Source organism: Lichenostomus cassidix, chromosome Z (genome assembly GCF_008360975.1).
Source record: "Lichenostomus cassidix isolate B80296 chromosome Z, HeHo_3.0, whole genome shotgun sequence".
NCBI lineage: Eukaryota > Metazoa > Chordata > Aves > Passeriformes > Meliphagidae > Lichenostomus > Lichenostomus cassidix.
Window position 1 is genome coordinate 65,017,134 of NC_139511.1, and position 22,402 is coordinate 65,039,535.

The 22,402-nt window shown below is 44.0% G+C and overlaps 1 protein-coding gene across 3 annotated transcripts in view; it reads left to right on the plus strand.

The window, feature by feature from the left end:
• The window catches only part of PDZD2 (PDZ domain containing 2), a 201,946-nt gene that overhangs the window by 129,696 nt on the left and 49,848 nt on the right, over window positions 1–22,402 (plus strand). For 2 of the 3 annotated variants that reach the window (XM_085043523.1, XM_085043524.1), the window contains exons 3-6: window positions 3,955–4,357; window positions 17,139–17,281; window positions 17,919–18,051; window positions 20,155–20,322. In XM_085043523.1, coding sequence (XP_084899649.1) covers window positions 3,955–4,357; window positions 17,139–17,281; window positions 17,919–18,051; window positions 20,155–20,322 — 847 coding nt within the window. Of the gene's footprint in view, window positions 1–3,954; window positions 4,358–15,383; window positions 15,662–17,138; window positions 17,282–17,918; window positions 18,052–20,154; window positions 20,323–22,402 lie in introns of those variants that run through there. The other variant, XM_085043525.1, reaches the window with a different exon arrangement.

Here is a 22,402-nt window from a genome sequence, read left to right on the forward strand (position 1 = left end):
CTCCCAGCTGTACCAGGGAGATTTGACATGACCTTGCAAAGACTGGAAAAACAGAAAGTGTGGATGGGTGTTCTGCTGGTAAAATGTTTTGGTTTGGTAACTGATACTAACATATGTATGATCAGCTAGTAAAATCTCTTGCATTCTTAAAATCAGTGATAATAGGATTTGTTATGTGTTGTGATTTGGTGGCAGCTGGAGTATCTGCCCAAGGTGTCTTAGCTGGTGTATATGATCCAAGACTTTCACCAAAACCTATTCCATCCCCTGCAAACCAAAGTAAGAAACAGAGTCTTATTTTTCAATAAATTTGGATCAATCAAAGCTGAATTAGGGATTTTGTTTTTCCATGCACCTTTTCCATCCAAGCTGAAGTTTGTGTTCAAACTAAGTGACAGCTGGGAGGTTGCAGCTGATTCCCCACATCTGTGCTGAGAGCTGCTGCATATGCTCATCAGCTCTGATCCTGCCCTGCCGGAGACACTGTTGGTGTATTGATTGCTAAAATCTCTGTGAGTACTCTACAGGGACCAAATCTAAAAAAATAGGCTTGTCTGCATTGCATACATTAAACCTCCTGAGAAGAAGGATTTGGGAGCCTGTCTATCTTTTTGTAGTTTTCTGCTGTCCAGAGACTGTATAATTACATTTTATTGTGTCCATCCTGCTATTCCCTTCTGGCATGGGATGCTCTGGGATTGATAGCAAGCAATTTAAAATCTGAAGGTTCTCACTCATTTGATACAACCTTACATGTTCTTCGCACAGTGTTGAGATCTTGCTGTGCTTTCTTGCTGTGCTTTTTGGCTTCTTACTTAAAGAGAAAAGAAATGGCAAAGGAAAAAGAAGCCAGCTAAGTAAGTGGCATGTACTTAGCAGAAATTACAGGTGGCTCAGGCACTTCAGCTATCATCCCTGTCTTGGGCGGGCAATACAATAAAATGACCGCAATTTCTCAGTATGTTATTTTCCTCTCCTGTCTCCTATCTTGTGGTATTAGTTTAGTTTTATATCAGGGCTGGTTTTCCTGGCCTTTGGTTTGAAACAAACTCTTGAGATAATGATGCCACTTACTGCATCACTGGTCCCAGCAGGACTCAGCCTGTCCGGAAATACCTGACGTGATCTGGTGTATGCAGTGACTTACTGCCATGCAAAGGTAATTGCTCACTGACCCAGAGAATACTTTTCTTTTTCATGGAAACTTACTGTGTTCTTTGAACTGCTGAGAAGTACTCAAGAAGACATAAACCCAAGAGTTACTACAGGCTGCATGCCTGGAACATGCAGGCCATTTCAACATATGGAGTAAATCAGCACAGCTCTGCTGACTTCAGTGCAGCTGCATCTATTACCACTCACTGTAACCCTGCTCCAGACTGGAGGGATGGTTGTGTATGAAGAGTGGATAGGAAAAAACCCTTCTTTTTTCGTTACAGCTTTACACTTTATGAACAGAATAAATGTGCCATGAGTGGAGGTGAAATAGTAAATTATTTTTGCCTCTCTAGAATTACTTTCTTTGGACATATGCTAAGTTCCCTCTTGTTCCCCTTACTTCCTAAATCAAGTAGTTGATATGCATGCACTTGGTTGCTGGCACTAAAAAAAATACATCAGTAATTAGTTCGGAGATTGGTGTTTCAAAAAAGCCCCATATAGATGCACCTGCACAGAAACAAGTCAGGCAGACTCAACTCTGCGTAAAGACAGGATGAGCAGTGCCCATGTAAGACACATGACTATGGGAAGAGGAGCTGCTTTCCTGTTTCCTTGTGCCAGGAGAAGCAGCACTATCAGGCTTATGTGTGATGGATCAGAGTGCAGTGGTATTGCTGCAAGCAAAAGTAATGAATTTTAATCAACTTTACTGGCTGCCTTGAAATTTGAGTTGAAAGATAAATGTGAAAAACAGGCAGCCCATATTGTTTCTGGAACAGAACTGCCCCTTTTCAGTTGATTAAAAGAATTTTTCTTTTAACTTGATAATCAAAAATACTTCCATCTTAGTTCAGGGTATTTTTTTAGGCTAACCCTTCAGGTCCTGCCAGCTTCATGTGTCTCCCAGAGCCAAGTGTCACCTTGTGGCCACCCAGACAGTTGACCTTTGCTGCAGAGACTCCTCAGCCGCTGGGGCTTGTTGGCTGTCTGCTTTCAGCTGTTTGGAAAAGATGGGTTTAGGGCTTTATTTAAATATTCTTTATGTCTGGGGAAGGGGGAGGAAAAAAAAGAATTGCCTGGTGAAAACTGAAAGGACTGTCCAGGGAGTTAGAGTTCGGTTTATATTCATTGGGAACTTTGACACATCCAGCATACTTATCCTTCCCGTCTGTTGCTCCAGGGCTGCTTTTAAGGTTATTTAGTTGTGGTATTCATTTGAACATCAGTCTTCCTAATTAAATATAAGTGATTTGAATGCCAGTGTTGTCTGTGGGGGACATCAAAGCTTTGGTAAGAAGTGGAGTGAAAATATCAGCTCTTGTCCCTGGACAGAAACACACACCCATTATGTTACTTCCAGCCACTGCCAGGCTGGTCTGGATTACTTTGAGTAGTTGTGAGTACTTTCCTCACTCCTTTGCTTCAGGGGTTATCATAGCTGCTCTTCCTGTTTTGCCATTAAGTCACCTCTGTGCAGGATTAAGTTTGAAGGGTTTTATTTAAGGCAAAACAGCTTTTAAGAAAGGGAAAGGGAAAATTAGCCTACAAGTAGCAGGGAGGGAAAAAAACTTGGTGGCAGACTCCTGTGTAGTTCCTCCTCTCAAGCCTAAGTGCTGTGCTGTTTTCTCTTAGGATTCTGTGGTTCAACTCCACACCTAGTTTCTCATCTCATCTAAAAGCTGTAGGTTCAGCAACCGCTCAGTATTAGTGAAGAGTTCATTGCAGCTGCAGCAGAGGCTTATTTGATGCTCTGGGAAATTCCTGCTTCCTTCACTAGTGAGAAATGCAATATAGTTTTGGATCCTAAATTAGTGTGAAAGGGCACATGCAAACCTGCTACGTACAAATTCCAGCTTGTTTGTACTCTTAGTTGGTTACACCCTTGGCTCAGAACCCAAATATTTCAAGAATTTGGGTTGAGGTATGTCCTTTCCTAAAAGAGGCATGAAGTTAGATTCTCCTTTTGCATCAATGGGTGCAGTTTCTGTAAGGTCACAGAGGGTTTGTTTGAAGCAGAAATGTTAATTCCTCCAAGGCATGTCCAGAGACTTTGGGAGGGGAGGTGATGCTTTGCTCTAGTAGGAGAACCTGGGGGCTGCTCCTTGCACAGCTGAGATGATTTGATCCCTAGTTTTGGTTAGAATGTGCTTGTTATGAAGGAAACCCACCTAGTTTCCATGTCCCTTTAAAGCAGCTGGGATGCCTTGTAGTGCCATGCTTTGCTGTATTGGGGCAATAGGTGCTGTGCCTTTTTACCCTAGTGGCTGACTTTTTGTTTCCCCTGAGGCCTTCAAAGCATGTATGAATGCTGAAGCAGAAGATTAGTTTTAGTAAGGAGGCTCATTTCAGATGCAGATGCACAAATGGGCTGCTGCACAAATGAAGCCTGCCTGGTTTTAAATTTTTTTTAGAAAATATTTATTTATTTTAATACTCTGCTGGAAACACTCTCTGCTTTGTTTTGCTTACTCCTCATTTCCATGTTACTGCACTGCAGATATGGAGGTCAGAGTCGTAGGAATGGGTGGCATTTGCCAGCTGTCCTGTTATGCTGTGGTGGGATGAGCCTGGGTGGCTGCTAGGGCTGTTACTGATTCATGGTGTTGTCTTCCAATACTGAGGAAAGAGTGTTTGCCAATGCCTTGAGTTATCCTAACACGTCCACACACCAGGTAATCAGCTGGCTGAGACGGTGCACGAACATCATGGGGCTCAGTATGTTGGGATGCTGGTGTGGGATGTGGGTGGTGCAGGTCAGTGGTCAGTGATCCTCACACATCCCTTGCCTTGCAGTTACCTGGCCGAGCAGTGCTGGAATGGCGGCTTCGTCTACCTGATCATGTTGCGCCGCATCAAGCGCAAAGCCCCTCTGCCTCCCTCCAACGGCAACAACAGCAACAGCTGCGACCCCAAAGCCAAGCCCAGCCCCGAGCCCGGAGACAGAGCCGCTCAAAATGGGAAAAGGACCAGGAAGTTTGGGGTCATCACCAGGACACCGGGCAGCAAGGACAGCAAGGAGAAGCTGGGCTCGGAGCACGGGAACGGGCACTGCACCCCGATGGAGGTGGAGGTTGCTCAGCCAGAGACCTCTGAAGCAGAAAGCAATGGGGAAGAGCAGCACCAGGGCACCGGGGGACCGTACCGGGGCCGGCTGTCAGATGGTGGCATGCCAGACATTGGGGACCAGGCTGCCCAGGTATGTTTGCTTTGGTTCTTCTAGAGAAGAAAGCAGCAGGTGTGCAAGCAAATTAAGTTGATTTTTCAAGCAATTCCCTGATTTCAGTGCTCTAGCATTGGGCTGAGCCTGTTGGTGACAAGACAAGCTGTCAGGGCACCCGGCTGTGGGATGGGGTCTAAAACAGGGAGAGGGGGCGGGAGGATTTGAGAGCTGAATAGTAATTGTTGGAAACCTCTGTCATACTCCATCTCTGATGGAGGGGAACGTCCTTCCATCTCTTGACCTGTCAGGGTTGGCCTCAGAATTTTTTGTTGAGACAACTGATGACCCTACAACACTGGAGCAGGAGGTGTCAGTAGAAGATGGTAATTTTGTCCCTTGGGGCTTCATTTTTAGCTCTGCCTGGACTTGATGTCACCTTACAGCTCATGTTAACATTGGGATTGAAGCTTCCCCTTTTAATGCACCAGACCACATTGCATGTATTTGTGTTACAAAACTCATTTGGCCAGTGTCTGGGAACCACATGGAAGTAATTGTGGATTTTGCTCGGAGTTGATGAGATGGACAATTTGTTAATGTTTGGGACGACAGTGGGATCGGGGCTTTCATTGCTTTTCTCTTCATCCTAATGGAGATCTTGGGGTTTTTTGCCTGTCTAGAATTGCAGCGTTGCTGGATGGAGGAAAATAACTCAAGCCTTGATCAGGTTTCAGTATGCATCTATCACCAGAAGCAGTGTCTGCCAATCTTTCCAGAGGCACTGATAGTATAAACAGATGAAGGCTGCTTTGTTGGGCTTGGGGCTGGCTGCGGCAGCTGGTTTTGGTTTTAAGACTTCAAAGCTGGTAACGAAGCGCTCTGAGTGGACATCTCATCACTAAATTCTGTTGAGAAAAACATGGGTTTAAACGTGCCCTCTGAATTAGTGCTCCTCAGCACTACTCCAGGGTAGTGGTGATCATGGTTGAGAAGTTACAGTAATTTAATTTAAAGTACATTGTAGGAGCTAAAAGCAATTTAAAAAACCCTCTGTTTTGGTTTTTCAAGAAGCGTAATTGCAAAAACTTGCTCTTTGTATCAGTGGAACACATTGGATTTTATGGTGCAACAGAAAGGGTAGGGTGTTTGTGTACTGTTCTTGCAAGCCTCATTATTGTAGTTGTTCTGAAAGAAAGCATTAGAAGCTTAAAAATAAAGAAATAAATAATTTGATTTTTTGAAAGCCCTGGTCCATATAAAAACTTCTTGAATCTGAAGATGTCTAATTAAACACATGTTATAAATGAAGTTGATCAGACTTTTTTTTAAGTGGAAAGCCAAAACTATACATATATAAAAAAAGAAACTCTTGATCCAGAGCCATCTCATGCTAGTGCTACCTTGATGTTTTGAATCATTTTGATCTGAGGAGTAAATTGTTAAATTCAGAACATATATGTATAAAAGTGACCAGTAAATACATTTTTAATGCAAAGCACATACAAGATGGCTTTGTAAAATGTAAAAACATAGCTGAGGCCCTGGAAAAATACAAGAGCTATAATCTATTTGGTTGTGGTGTAGTGTCATTTAGTAAAATTGCTTCTCTCTCTTTTTTTTTTTTTTAATTTCCTCCCCCCCTTAATATTTTGCTTAGAAATATGACCTCCATCTGTGTCAGTACTAATTACATTTTCTTGACATTTGAATGAGGAGAAATGTGAATAGCTGGAGCCTGAATAGCATGCCTAGCTCATCCTTTGCTTTTTAAAGATCGGGGGGCCTTACAGAAGCCTATCGCTTACAGCATCTGTGGGGTAGCTGCTATCAGAGTAATGAGTGGCTTAATTCAGTTTCTTAATAAGTATTGAATAGAAGCGATGAATAAAATTTTCAAAATTATTTGTGTCCTGTTAAAAAAAAAAAAAAGAAAAACGGTAAGGAATAAACGTACTTGGGAGCCTCAGATCTCACTTCCAGCTCCATTTTCAAAGCGTGACCTGGCACATAGGCATGTGAGATCCAGCAGTGTCAGGAGCCTTTTGAAAACGGCATCCAGGATGTCCTGTCAGAAGTTGCAGCCTCCTTCCAGGCATCAAAGTGTGAGCCATACCTCCCATAGCCGCAGGATGAGTTATCTCCTCCCGAGCAGGGACAGGGTGCATTGGCAGGGCACCTTCTCCATGGGGAAAGCAGCTCCATCCCCACTGCCTGCCCTATGCTTGCCTTCTCCTCCATATGTTGCCTAATGAAATATCCAGGGCTGTCAGCCCTTGGGGAGCACTATATCTGCTTTTAGGGGGGAGAGCCAGCCTGTGGCAGACTAGAGGCTGGCTGCAGGTGGGAGGAAAGGCTCTGAGAAGCTGCTCGGCGACCAGCATGGATGTGGGAGGATCTTGTTGGTCCTCCCCACTGCTCTTTTCCCACCCCAGGAGGCAGATTGGAGCTTTACTGAAACTGAATTATGGAGTCCAGGAAAAGACCTTTTTTTAATCTCTCTGTAGAAAGTTAGTTTGAAGTTGTAACCAAAATAGGGTATAGGAGGTTAGGTTAATCTGTGTGTCTTCAGCCACTGCTGTGCTGATCCTAGTGGCAAGCTTATGGCCAGTGCCTAGGGGATGTTGTGCTGGGAGGGCTTTTGAGGCATCCACATGTCATTTCAGTGCCTTTTGCTTTCAGGGTGCTTTTCCCACAAGCATGGGGCTGTTCTGCCATTTTCTCTCCCATTTTCTCTGTGCATGCTGCTCGTAACAGCAATGCTGGATCATGAAATGACGGTCGAGATGAATATTGTTTGTCAAGTGAACCTGCCAGGAGATTCCTGTGTTTCTGGTTTGTGTGCATGTGCCAGTCCCCTTCTTCAGGCTTGCTTTCATCTCTCAGATCTTGATCTGTCTCTCCCTGCACTTGGCATTGCTATCACTATGTATAAACAAATCTGCTAGACTGTCTGCTGGTATGTAACCCTCAGTAAATATTGTACCTGTCAATTAGCAGGCAGCATTTAATGTTTACAGGTGGTTAAGTTGTGCTGCAATATTTTTAGGCTGAACCTCAATGCCTTTTAAAAATGTGAGGATTCAAAGCAGCAAAGCTGTATCTGCAAGACAGGAAGATCTCTAAGATCTGGAAAACAGTCCTGGCCTTGGAGAGGACCCAGGCTGGCAGCAGTGGGAGTCAAGGGCAGTGATTTAAGATTAGGCAGTGTCTGAGCTGGAGTAATGATCCATCACATCCTGGGAAGATTGGAGAGCTTAAACAGATACCAAAGTTTACTTCTTTTATTCAGTGGACTGAGACAGGGTGTCATTTTGCAGGCAGGTAATAATACAAGCACAGATGGAAGAGGAGTATAGGAAGGTGTTGCTGGAATCCACTAAAAATGATAAAGAAAAGGGCACTGTGAGATTTCCTTACAATATACCAGTCCTGTGGTTTCACTGTGTTGATTGGTAGGACAGAATCCCTCAATTTTGTTCTCAGTTTCTGTCATGGTGTTTTTGGAAGATCTGTGGACCGCTACTGTAGCTGTTCAGCCCCGAAGGAGTTCCCAGAGATGGCCAGATACAGCTGGCATGGGCAGGGATCAGAAGCAGGACTGAGGTTTGCAAAGACCAGATTAGGAGTGTGAGGAGTGGGAGTCTCGTTGTCAACGGGGACTTAAACTGATCCAGGTCTGGCTGGCATGATGAGAGGCTTTCATTGATGAAGCCAGAGGAAGCTTGGCCAAAGATGAGTTGTACCAGAACAGAGTGGCCACCTTGGCATCCTCCAGCCCCCGCAGGATGCTCTGAAAGCCCCAACTGTTAAAAGCAAAACCAAGACACCCCTAGAATGCCCTTGAATCCTTTTGCTCCTTTGTAAGCATCCAAATTATTAAGGGCTTGAAATCCAGATCAAAATTTATCAGTGACTGGTGGAAACTGTGTCAAGGACATTGGGCAGAGCAAAAGTGCTTTAATAGTGATGGGAGGCAGGTTAGAGGGACTGGGGCTGTGCATTTCAGTATTTCTCCAGTGGTGGAGATTGGTGACATGGGAGGAGTTCAGGGTGGTGGTGGCACTGTGGTGTGGGGCTGTGGTGGGATGCCTTTCCAGGATGGAAACAGATCAGCACCTGGTGGTCCTGCAAACTGTGTCTGATGCTGTTTTGAAGTCAGCATACCCTCTATTAACACAAGGAGAGAAAGGGAAAGGCAGGGGAATGCTAATGCCTTGCCTTCTGGAGGTTTTTGGGGAAGTTAGGGTTATAGCACTGCTTCAGGATCTTGGCTCCCTGCTGTTAACCCTGTTACTCTGGTCGCAGCCACCAGAGCAGTGTGCCTGCCTAGCCAGCTTTGCTCTTACAGCCCAGCTGATCCCAGCTTGCATGGACCTCAACCCTGTCCCAACGTGTGAGCCTGTACAAAACACAGACGTGTGTGTATGTAGAGAACCAGCCAGAACTTGCTTTTATACTGCTCCAGCTGCATGGAGCATACATTTTATCAGCAGCTTTCTTCATTCTTTGCGCCCATTATTGCTTTCTTACTGACATGGCTCATCTCGGGTGGGGATGAATGCATTTGAATTGCATTTTACTTTGCAGTTAGGGAAGGCTGACAGCCTTTCTATAGCAGTACTTGCCAATTAGTGTTGGTAAATGCCAGCATTACCTTGACTTTTGGTTAGTGGAAAATGTTTCTTATCTTGCCAAGCAGAAGAGGAAGGCTAATAGCACATTACAGGAATGAAAACATGAGGCTTGAGATAATGTAATGGCTTTAAGCATTTTACTATTTTGTTAAACTTGATGGGAAAAAAAAAATTCACCCTTTTGCTGTACCAAAATGAAAAGCTTGCTATAAGCAAGGTAGTCCAGTGAAGCTACTGAAGCTAAGTTGCTTTACATCAATTTTTTTTGGCAACCTAAGCAGTAATTACCATTTCAACAAGGCATTTATGGGATTCTTATGATGCATGGTTTAGACATAAATAACACTGGTTTTAGGTGTTAATGTAGATACTTTTAGTCATGTAAAGGCCTTCCTCACAATCTGATTCAGTTCTTAAAGTCTTTTTATCTGTTGTATTTTCTTCCAACTTTCATTAACATGGATCCTGGGGCTATCTGCTGTCTTGAAGTTTTAATGTGCACTGTGATAAGCATGTCTTCCCTTTTTGTTGTCTGTTTTGGGTGGTAAACTCTCTTAGGGACAAGGGCTGTCCTTTAATTGTAGATGTACAGTACTGACAAAACTTGGCCTTGTTTTTGCTTGGGGTTTTAGGAAGTGCTTTGAAGTAACTAGCAGTGGAATTACAGTTAATATTTTTCGCTGCCAGTTATATTCCACCTTGCCATAAAACAGCAATTGTCACAGTTTTCTGGGGTTAAGTCACTTACTGCCAGATTTTTTCAACTGACTTAAGGTTCTGCCTGCCTTTGCTGTGATTTAAGTGATAGCTGCAGCTGTGGTGCTGTAGATTTTGAGTAGCAGCCTGTCCTTTTATCTTGTTTTTGCACTGACTTTTCCAAGGATGTAGAGATAGTCTGGAAATGGATAAGTTACAATGTGTTGGTTTTGCTGTGTCACCTTGAAACGAGGTCCTCACTCTTGGAAATGAGCTACCCCAAAAGGCAGCACAGGAATGTTCGAGGTTATGTTGCAGGAGGTCTCAGCCACACTCAGCTATCACAAACTATAGGTGAGAACACCACTATGAAAGCATTTCCCACCTACACAGAAAGTAAGTTGGTGTTTGGCTTTTTTTTTTTTTTTAATATTTTGTGTGCCATATTAAAGATACAGCAAACCCACAAGTGAAATGCAAATGACTACCTTTAGCTGAAATGTCAGTTCACACCGTTTTATGTTTTAATCATTAAGTGTGAGTAGTTGAAACCAAGTGGACATGCCTAAAAATAGAGTATGCTCTTTGCTTAGGTGCTGTAATGTTTCAGGCATTCATTGGAATTGTAAAGCTACATACACTTAATTTTTGAGGCAGAGTGCTGAAAGCACTGAGCAAATCCACAAGATTCCTGTTGGGGACAGATGTAACACCAGTCCTTATGAAAGACCCCAATTTAGCTGACACTGGAGTATGGTGACCTACTCTAGGCTGGGCTTTAATCTACTGCAGGCTGCAGCAGTGTTTTCTGAGAACCTTCACACTAACAACCAGCCATTCACAATAGCCCAGTGAGAGAATGAGACTGGGTGAGGTACTCAGTATACTGAGTGCAAACACCTATAACCCTTAAAAGCCTGGGCTCCTCAGGGGCAATTGCCAGGCAGAAACCCCTCAGAGTCAGAGGCAGTTGGGAAAATCCTTCATCTGATCTCACAATAAGGATTCAGTTGATGGCAAGAGTGGAGCAGCTCAGAGAGGTGCAGTCCAGATGGTGATGGCTCAGGATGACAAATGACTCCAGCAGATTTTTGTAAGGGGTGATGGTATAGTTCAGGTGCTTGCACTGGCTGATAAAATGTTTAAAGCCCTTGCCAAGGAAATGATGTCAACAAGCAGTCTGTCTCAGGAGATGGATCCCTGGGCGACAGTCTTGCTTTAAGTCGTGGAATTTTCATCCACTCTGCTGTGCTCCCTGTTTTGTCTGTTTTAATTATGTGTTTGTCTTTGGGGGAGGGTATGTTTTTGCTTTTTACTGTTCCCCAGGCTTCATCCCCTAGGACACTTCTCTTTTCATGGGGAAAGTACTCACATTTCAGTGAAAAGATGCCAAGTGTCTGGCGGCTGTTTGTCCAAACAAGGGGACTTGTGAGATCAGGAACCAACACTTGAACACAATCACAGTTGTGTCTGTGCTCCTGGCTCCTACTTTGAGGACACGGAGAGTTCATATAGTCAATGCTGTGTGATTCCTGTTGGGTGTGGGGATTTCCCCCCCTTTTAAGTAGTGTAAGAGACACACACTGTATGGCTTGCATCATCCAGAGGTAGAAGCCAAAGGCTTCCAGTGGTTCAGTGTTAAGACACTTTCACAGGCAGCAAGGATGGACAAAAACTCCTGTCTTGGAATATTTTTTTAATAAAGAAATTTAGGATTTTTTTTTTCTCCCCTGCTTTTGATTTATCTTGGAGTTGTTTAGCTTGCTTGTGCAACAATGAAAACAAAGCCCAGGGTAGTAGATGAAAGCAGGACTCCTGCTGTCAGATCAGCTTTAAAAATAACCTGGCTAAGATCAGACAAAAAATACACTCATTATCCACTAATGAAATGATTGCTTTGTTAAGAATCTGCAAAAATCAGATTTTGGCATGATTTTCTGGTTCTGAGTCATTCACATTAATATCTGTGATGTGAAGAGTGATGGCTTTTGACTGTATCTTGAGACTGATGTGTTCAAGCTGCTGTTCACCTGGTGTGTGATGGTGCAAATTAATTCCCCAGCTACCTATCTGTCTGTCTCACATGCCTGCTGGGGAATGGGGATAGTGGGAGGAGGCATGATGTGATCCAAGGTGGGGCAGGGAGCTGGGGAGTAGTGCTTTTTATTTACCCCACATTGGTGAAGGATGCTGGGCAGTGGTATGTGGTGCTATGGCCATCCCAGTGTTCTCTCTGTTCATAAGAAAATGTTGCACTACAGGTCTGAATGTCATGCATTTTTGTTTGGGGCATTTTGTGCAGGTTTTCAGATCAGCACGCTGGTTGCCAGCTGCTGTGAAGCTTATTGAAGTAAATTTTTATAATGCATAGAACTTGGAACTTTCTCTTAAGTGTCGCATTTCCAGAACAGCTTCCTGGCTGGTAAGGAAGATTTTGCAGTTTGCTTATGCTGCTCCTAATGGGAAGCCCTGTGAAGGTTGTAAATGGGAACTGGTCCCTGTAGACAGACAGTAAAAACCCACGTTGAATTGCAGAGGGAGGAAGACATCCCGTGGGCTGCATTCAGGTCGGTGTCAGTCAGTCAGTGTGAGCATACAGACCTCACATGGTTATTGGTATTCTTACCAGGGCTTATCTCTGTTTTTGTTTCAAAATTGTTACATATTTACATCAGGTTTGTCTGAATTGCTGCTGTGACAGAAAGTGCTTTTTCATAGACAACTATTTTACATTTTGCATTTTACTGTCTGGCTTTTTAACTACTTACGGTGTTTCTGTTTTCCATTTGTTTACACCTTGCTCCTGCCAAGTTGTCTTTTCTTAAAGATTTCAAAGCAATATTTTCTTCTCTTGTATATACAGATTTGCGGCTTTTTGAACACGGCACAGCCAAAATAAGTCAAACCCCTTTAAAATCCCCAGCAATTAGCTAGTGAAGGAGAAGTGGGGGGAAAGAATGACTCCAATGTCTTTCACTCATTTATTTATTTATTTTCCTCGACACTCGGAGAAAAAACGTTCCTTTTTGTTTTATTAATGATGTGCTTATGAAATGGAGCGTTTGATGGTGTGCACTCGGAGCAGGCGGAAGGCGAGCTTCCCCATGTTGCGCTGGCAGTGCACTCCCTTTCTGATCTGCAGCACTCTTAGTTTATTCCAGATGTAGGCTTGCTCTCAGCAGAGGCTGCCTGATGTACAATGGCTTCATGGTGGAGAAAAATGGCCTGTGGGGACCCACTGAGCGCTGCCAGTTGTATTCTCTAGTCTCACTTGCGGTCTGTTGCATACGATGACCCTTCCCCCTTGGGCCCCCCGCTTTGCAATTAATCCAAGTAGAATATTCATACTGTCTTTTAAAATATTTTAATTATTGGTAACCTAGGCGCTTTGAAGTTGATCAGATTCAAGTTGAAAAATCTGGTCCAAAGGGCTGCCTGCCTGAAAGAGCCAAGCTGGGAGGAAAGTTGAATCACTAAGCGTGATGTAACTGCAGAGAACAGAAACTAGCCATTAGTCCAGCTGCAGCCTGACTTGACCATTTGTGTTTCTGTTTGCTGTGTGAGGGAAGTAAAAAAATGCAAGTCTGGAAGGGATTTCAAGAGATGACCCAATCTCATCTTCTCCTCTGAGACTGGCTGACAAATGTTGGTTCGTCATGTCTATGAAATCCTTTGTTGGGAGGAATCCATGCAGGCAGGGCTGCTGCTGCCTGGGATTACAAGCAAAGTCCATGGGGTGGGTCTGGGCAAAGTTAAGGTTGGTTCAAGTCTCTAACAATAAATTTTTGCTTCTTATTCCTTTGAAACTCTCAAAGCAAGCATGGGTGTCTTTCTGAGTGCCCGTCTTGGCAAAATCTCAGGTGAATTGCATGACATTTTTTGGATTGTCATATACAAGTATTCATCCCATTTTATGTCGTCAGCCTGTTCTCAAGTGCTGCACATAGTGCTTGTGACCTGCCTTTGGTTGAGGGGTATATTTTATCTCCTAAGGAGTAACCAAGATTGGATATCACCTGATCCCTGGCTTCAGGGGGAGCTGGTAATGTCTCACTCTCCATCCTTGATGAGGATTTCTGGAGTTTGAGACTGGACTGGCATGAGCACATCTGTGATTGTGCTTGAGGTGCTTTTGCACTGAGAGCTGTGAGCGCATGTGTGCAGATTTCTTGTGTCACTGGTGAACAAAGCTGGGGCGAGGTTGTTCTGAGTTACTTGTAAGTGAAGCTGTGAAAATTATTCTGAGAGGATGGGAAAATTCAGATGTTAATAGAAACATGGAACTGACAGCAGCCGAGCAGCAACCGGAATCGCGCAGCCGATCAAAGAAGACCGGTCAGCATTTAAACTCGTCCTCTGGGCAGGGATTAAGCAGGCTCCAAGGGCAGTGACATCATACCTGCAAAATGCCAAATCTAACTACACTTGGAGTTTCCTTTGGGTATTTTAAGTCTCTGGAGTGGAGTGAATGCACCAGAATCCTAGCTTTCATTTAAAGCCTAAGTGAGCTTGTAGTCCTTTTGTTCGTGAAGGAAAGCTTGAAAATATGATGCTTCAAGAATTTTTCAAAAATAAACACATTCATTACTACTTCTTTTTTTCTTTTCTTATTTTTTTAAGCATTTGAGCTTTGTGTAGTTGAACCTGGGAGTCTCCAAAGACTCAACAAAACCATCTTTAAGTAAAATTTAAAGGCATTTAGAAATCCTTGGAATTGGCACAGAGCTTTACTGTTAAGGCTTTCCAGTGATGGACTCACATAAGATGCACATTCAAAACAGCAGCATTTTTAGCCAGCTGTGATGTATCCCATGCTGCTCTGTACAAAGGAGATGGCAGCTTAATGGGGAGGGAAAGGGGGTTCTGCTGTACACCCCCTTTCTCCAGAGGCCTCAAGCAAAGGCTGGCAGTCTGCTCTTTAATTCATAGCTTTCAAAATCTCGGAGTGACATCCCTCAGAGGTACTTGTGTATTGGTGGGGGGCGTTTGCTTTCAGCGCGTGGTTAAGTGAAGAGCTATGAATGTTTTATGAAGAAAAGGGAAAGAACAGTGAGGGGTTCTGATTTCCAGTCGACGACGCTAAGTTGTTTATTCCCAGTGAAATGCCTGCAGCTGACCAAGGACTGAAGGGACAGCCTTTTCTTACACAGGAGTTGGTGACAGGGGCATTTGAAAAGGAGTGAAAGAAATACATGTTTGGGCATGTGCCAGAGGGTTTTGCTGTTTCTATTGTGGATGTGTTCTTCTGCCCACTTTTGGACTGCGTAGTGCTTTACTTTGCAAGTGCTTTTGATTACTTTGCAAGGACTTTTGGTTTTAGTGGGCATTCAAAGGGAAGGAGATGGGTGCTTGCAACACGAGCAGCAGAGTCTTGCCATTTGCTCTTACTAAGGGCTCTGTATATGAATATTTGAGAATGGATCAGTTAAGAATAAATTTGGGATTTTTTTTGTAATGAAATGTGTGATAGTAAGGAGTGCTGAGAAGTGCAAGCCAGGCACTGCACATCATGGGCCTTGGGGTAACTTACGTTCCAAGAAGCTTTTGCAAGTCATTAAAGGCAATTTTATGACTGCATTGTTAAACTTTATTGAAAGGTCTGCTTCCAAGCTGGGTTTAACAACGGGACATTCAAAGCGGCATTTTGTGAGGAGAATGGATGGTCATCCGTTCAGTCTGGGCTTGGTTGGGAGAGGCAGAGACATTGTATTTCTCTGTTGTACTGTCTTCATTATGTGTGCAAGGCACTTCATAGCAATAAAACTTCTCTGGAGCATTTTCATGCTGCAGCTCAGTTCTGTTTTTTAACTAGATAAATATAGTTGACTCTTGCCCCTGCATTTAACACAGTGTCTCATGTGTCACTCTAATTTATTTTAAAGTATCCTCTGTCCTGACATGTCCTGTTACTCAGCAGGAGATTGGGCTTTTATCAAGGTATTGAGGATCCCAGTTAAACCTCCTGGGATGCTGCCCATCTACAAGGCTTTCAAGTTCACAACCCACAGGTGTATGTTTTCAGGCTCAAACTTTTGGGTAACCTCTTAAGGAACCCAGTTTGTTTTTTCTGTTTCTCCTACCTGTGGTCTAAGCGCTGGGGTTCATTAATATTATAGTTGTTGTTACTAATATTCATGTTAACATTCCCATTAATAATGTTAGTATTGATAATTATTCTTGTTATTTCTCACTTTGTTTTTAAGATATTGTAGATACTGACTTCTTTGTCCCTATATCTGAAATACTCAAAAGTTTCAGTGATCAAGTGAAAAAAAAACCAAAAACATTTTCTTCATTTAATACTCTGATAAACAACATTGGCCTAAAATCTGCAGGTTGCTGCCACAACCCTTGGGTTTGCCGATATATTTAGCAGTTCTCCTTCTCAGAAACAAGCAGCAATTTGTGCATGCTCTTCACAGTTTGCCATGAAATTTTAATCATCTTTGCTACTTGGGTGTTTGGGTACTGTGAGAATGTTACTTGTGTGCATAACACACCCAGTCAGAAATAGCTGACCTGGTGCCTGGTGACTACAACACATGGCTTAAAAATTGCCTCCAAATTGTGCATTTTGCTGGCTTGCAAGCTTGAAAACTTTCAAGGGTTTTTCATAATTCTGTAATCCTGGTTTTCCCCTCTCTGAGAGCGTCCTGGCAACCGCCTTACTTGTCTTGCTTGCTTGTTTTTCTCTTTCCTTTCTTGCTCTGCTGATACTGTCACACCTGTGTTTCCTTGTGCCCAGTCCTGCCAGTAGGACTCATGGGATCTACTTTTTGTTTTGCATTTCATATTGCTCTGGAGTTTGTAAACCGCTTTTTGGATAAATCATTATAACAATTAAAAATAACCAAAACCAATAAAGATGTCCTGAACATTGCTTATTACCTTGCTCATACTGAAAATTATTCTCCACAGTGGGTAAATTTATTATTTACAATCTGTACGACAGCTGCCCGGTAAGAAATACTTGATTGGCAACTGATAATTTGAAGTTGGTGTTTTCTTTCCTATGTCTCAAATCCTGCAAACCCCTCTGGAGAGGGAAGCACTGCAGTCTGGTCCCTGCTGCAATAGCAGCTGTACTACCTGATGTTCAAGGTCCTCCTTGAACCACATCTTGCTCCTCTGCAGCCCTGCACGGCTCCTCCTCGAGTTTTGGCGAAGGGGTTTGAGGCCGCTGGTTGCTTCAGGAAGGATCAGGGCATTGGGAGCAGTGCCTCTGCGTGGCTCAGGAAAGCTGCAAACATCCCTGCAAGGAAACTTCTCCGTGCTGACTCTGCTCTGTGCTGCCTCCTCCTTTCTGCCTCCTTTGCTTGGACCACAGCTAACATAGCAAAGCTCAGCAGAAACGCCAGTATAGCTTGGGCTGTACAGGTGTGTGGTGATGGGCAGCAAGGTGCTAAATAGCTCCCTCCCGCATCCTCCCAGCTCTCTCTTGGTGTTCCAAATCCAAATTGAAGGACTTTCTGCACATTTTCTCTCAGCGAGAAGGTTGCCGCATATGGAAGATGCACATCCTGAAGGGCACGGACGGGCTGGGAATCCAGATCACAGGAGGTAGAGGCTCGAAGCGATCTCCTCACAGCATCATCATCACCCACGTGGAGGAAGGCGGCTCTGCACACAGGTGAGGTGACAGTGGTGCCTTCGTGGTGGTGGGTGTGATGGAATATCCATGGCCATTGCTGTTAGCCAGGTTCACAAGAAAAGTGTAGGAGTTTTGCCCTCCCATTGTGTGAGGGTGAGAATATGGCATTTTTAGCTTAAAAATTTATTTTTGTGTTTGATCAATGAAGCTTTTTCTAGCAGGTTTAGTCCAAACTTTAGACAGATCAAACACTTCGTTGGTGGTAGAGAGAAAACCAAGGAGCCTGATGGCTTGTAGGGCTTTCCCTCCAAGTCCCTTTATGAAAGATGTGTCTTTCCCATGGGATCGGTTGTGCATCCCAGGGTACTCATTGCCAGCCCTGCTCCTGCTCCTAATGGGGTGGTGATGGGGCTTGCTGTTCCGTGACCTAAGCCAGTGGGTCACAGAGAAGACTTTTGGGGTCTCAGCCCTGCAAAGAGGGTGAAATGCCCCGACTGTGACAATGATTTCCTGTCAGCACCTTTCTGAGCCCCTTTTTTAAGAAAATAACACCGCACTGATCAGTGCAAGCTTAGCTTAGCAAGATCACGTGTTGTCCATGCCTCCACATCCCACCACACGCCCCTGCTGTGGGAGGACCACCCTGCAGCTCCATGTTCCTGCTCTGTTTCTGCAGGGATGGCAGGCTGATGGCTGGTGACGAGCTCCTCATGATCAACGGGCAGTCGCTGGTGGGGCTCTCCCACCAGGACGCCGTGGCCCTCCTTCGCTCGGCCGCTGGCCTGGTGCAGCTGGTGGTCTCTAGCAAGGTACAGATGTCTCCTGGGTGGTCTCACAAATGTACATTCACAAATGTTTGTGCAAGTGCTGCATGAAAAGAGCGTATTTTCGATAGGGAATCACATACGCATGTTTGCTCCACTAAATTTAATACACAGCAAGGGGAAATGTATCAGTAGCTGCTATAAATCTGTGGCCAATCAGCACAGTATAGACTGAATTAATGATTTGCTTGTACTGTCACTGTCAGTCAGTGTGCAGATGAGTATTTATTCACGCAGACATTACCTAAGTTTTGGCCAAAATTTTTTTCTTAAAATTACATGCTAAGTAAAGCAGGCTGTTCTGAGCCTCTTCTGCTTCCTGCCTCAACAGCCTGTGTACCTCTCATCTCTGTCCTGTGTGCCTGAGATCTCTCAATGATGATCTCTTGGCTCGACTTCCTTACTTTGTCCTTGTTAATAGCGTGGAGTGGAGCTCTTTCAGATAAAGGAACATGAAATTTCAGGGAAATGAGAGTGGAACTCATTTATCAGTTGGACTCTTCGTTCTGCCTTGATGGCAGAAGAGGTTGAGGGGATATTACATAATATTTTTGTTCTTTGTTTAAGAAAATCCTGCCCACCCCTGTTTGCTTTTCTCCATGGATCACATCCTGCTGCCTCTGACTTGGGTTGCCCCAGGTGTTTGGTGGATGGTCAATCAATGCCCAAAAGCACCCAGGGGTCTCAAAATAGGACCTGCCTGCAGGGTGTGGGTCACCAGGGCCTTTGATGTGGTGACAGGAACATCTTGGCCAAACAGACCACTCATGTATTTGCATTTCCAGGGTGCCATCAAGCCACTGTGTCGGTATTTTTAAATTTTTTCTTAGCTTCACCTTCAGATTTCCCCAGCCATCCCAATTCAGGTTTCTGTGGCTTTAATGTCAGGATGCTCTGGATATGTTTCCCAGAATGCTGAATGCACATGTTTTTCAAGAAGAGGGTCTATTCCACTATTTTCAAAGTAAAAGGCCTGTAACTTCTCTAACATTTCCGTCAGACATTGAAGTTCATTGCAGACCTTCTTTGGGGTCATAGTCTGGAGTTAACACCACCAGTGTTTATTCTGGAAACACCACACTTCGATCTGAATTAGGTACATTTTGTGTTTCCTTTAAACAGCTGGACTCTGCCAAAACCCAAGGCAGTAGACTGTATGTATTTCTCCTTAAAAATAAAGTGCTTGTTCATATGGTGACCTCATCAAAATAATCATCATGCATAAGCTTAGTGCATAAAACTTTACTTTCTTGATCAGGCTGTGAATCTGCTTTTCTTGTGCTCTGTGCACTTGGACAGTTTTCATGTCCCTCGAAAGGGGACTTGGAAAGGCAAGCAATAGGGAATACAGCCTGTGCTATGTTTTTGGCAGCTCCAGAAAAGGGGTAGATAGGTGAAGTGTTCCCCAGCAGCTCTCTCTGGGCATTATTTGTTAGTGTAGGAATGCAGCTTTGCCTTTTGGCTTGGTGAGTGCTCAGTAACGCAGAATCAGTTCCGAAAGCAGTGAGTCTGTCTGGGCACTGCTTTTGGCTGATGCACATGCTGGCCTGCCAGAAGAGATGGCAAAGATGGGAAGCAGATGCTGGAGCATCAGGACTGAGTTGGCAGAGGATTGGTGGGCCAGTTTTCATTTTACTCTCCTAAGTAGGGTTGTCAGTGTATCATTCTTATTTGTGTAGGTAGATAAACACGTGAAGTGAGCATCCACTGGGAGGGAACAGGAGCACGGGGTGTGATTTGGGATGCAATGGAATGAGTAATGAGGTCTGTAAATCCTCAGTCCACTTGCAGTGATGTTTAATAAACTCAAAGTGGGGCGGAATAGGCTGCTGGAGAAGCACTTATTTTAAATTCTCCTTTATGAAATATAAATCTTTCAAACGTGTATTGGCCTATGTTTACTGTATATGCACTTTCAAACCAAGCCTGCTTTTTATAACCAGACCATTAAAAGTTTGAGCACATGGAAGTGTGTAACAAGGGCAGGATTCCGAGGGAGCTCACTGGGCAGGTGAGATGGAGCAGTTTTACTGTGACAGTGGTGTTTTTCTGCATGTGATGTAATATATTATGTTGTCTCTCGGGTAGGAATCTTCTGAAGGGGATCTTCTGAAGTATCCATCTACCAGTTTGCCAGATTTGCTTAGCACTTGCTCAGTCCAAGACTCTGTCTCTTGCACTGACAATAAGGAAAATGAAGAGCCAGAAGAAGAAGACATGAAAGCAGTGAATGTGTCTCCTGAAAAACTGGTCGCTGTAAGTGTGGTTTTGGTGTGACATTTTTACTCTCTTTCTCTCTCTCTTGATGCCTATTTGCATCTGTCACATTCTTCACATCTGCCTGACATGGAGCAAGTCCTCAGGACAAGGCAATCCCATCCCACCCAGCCCTTCTCTGCACGGGATGTGGGTGAGAAGCTGGAATGGGGATGGCATTTACCACAGCCCTGCCATCTCTGCGCTGGAGCAAGGCAGTGGCACAGGGAGCAGGAGCACTCGAGGCCTCCAGCCTATGTTGCAATCGTGGTTTTGTTTTTCTCTTCAATTGTTTTCCACCCACCTCCACTGCTTTTGTTGCATCTGATGCAAAGTCTCTCGCCGTGCTTACGTAGTTACATGCTCTTTTTTCCTTTCCTTTTGTAACAAAACTTCTTTAACAGTTTATGATCCAAGTCTTGAAGTCTGTGTTTGCCCTGCTAAAGCCAACAGACACTTCGGAGGAGGGATAGGAATTTCTGGCTGTGAACCATGGTCCAAGTTCCGCTGAATAAATGCTGCCGGTTGATAATCTCGCTTGCATTCCCTTCAGGGCTGCATTAAGAAGAGATTAAGTGGGTTATTGTTATTTATTTGTAATGTAGCAGCTCTGTGAAACTTCATAGGTCTTCTGGGCCTCTCTTGTATTGTATAGATAAAGAATAAAATGATGTTCCTAATCTAAAGAGCTTGCAGACTGGTTTTCCAGCAAGGGAAGGCAGGTGGATTCACTTGAAGTTTTTATATATTTCTTACTTCCCTTCTTGTCTTGTCCTCCCCACCCCCTCACCCCCCCACCTCGTTTTCTGTGACAGTTAAAATAAGTCTGGTAAACCTTTGGATGGCTCAGCTGTGATACTGGTTTGGTGATTTGTTTTGATTTTATATTTTTACATTTACACCTGAGCAAAAAGGTTGCTCCCCGGGATGAATCTCATGCTGTAGTCTGGCTGATGCTGGTGTTCACTTCCTACCTGCTTCTCATCTCTGACTTACTTTGAGTCAATGTTTATAACAATTCTCACTCTCACACATCTCAGTACTCTGACAAATTTTGTTATTTCTGCACTGTCTTCTCTTCTATGTGCCAGAGTGCCTTTTGGGGGGAAGGAAGGGGAAAACAAATAAATGGGGAATGCTTAGCACGCTGATGTTGGTGTAGTGTTTGTGTGCTAACTTTAGTGGGCATCTAAGCATTCTTTAGACTATCAAAATACTTCAAATTCTTCTACATATCATGTTTCCAGTTCTGGTGATTTTTCATAAGGCTATGTCTCATCAGCACTTAAATATAAAAATTAATTTTGACAAAATTTAATTATGTGTGGCTTCAGGATTAAGCACCCTGTCATTCCAGTGACTCTTTCAGCACACACTAGGGGATATTTGTCACTTAGTTTACTCAGGTCTTTTCCAGCAAAGCTCTGCCTGGTTGCCAGTGATGGCTCTTTTTTATCAAATGTTTCCTTTCCAGATTAACATAATGCTCAGGGAAGCTCAAGATGGTTGAGGTGCATGACTATGAGGACACAGCTGCATGAGCCTCCCAGAACCCTTCAGCTCAGACCTGAGCTTAGAGCCCCAATGCCAGATCCAGTGCCACCCCAGCTGGCAGTGGTGGTAGCCACTGACTCAGAGCCAGTTGGGTTTGCCTGCCTGTCTGGCACTCTGGCTCCTGATGCCAATGGCTCTGTGCTTTCAGAATACATCATTGGAAGGTTGAGGGGAAATCACAGAAATCTGGATACAATAAACACTTTAGAAGAGTAGCAGCAGGATTTTTGTCATTGTCTTTTTCTTCTTCTATTAATTTCTTTTGTTGAAAGGATGTAATTTAAAGGAATGTAATAAGTTATTGGTGACTCGCAGGACCTCTTCTGTTTTTGCTTGATCCACAGATGAAATCATTGCTTTTCTGATCCAAAGCACACATTCTGTTTGTGTTCCCTTTGCAATTGCTGTGTCAACCTTGGAGTGCAGACAGGGCTCTCTGCAGCCTGGGGTGGGCAGTCTGTACAGTGTAAACCTCTCAGCTTTACCTTCATTCTCATCCATCCTCATCAGATCAGGGCAGCCTGAG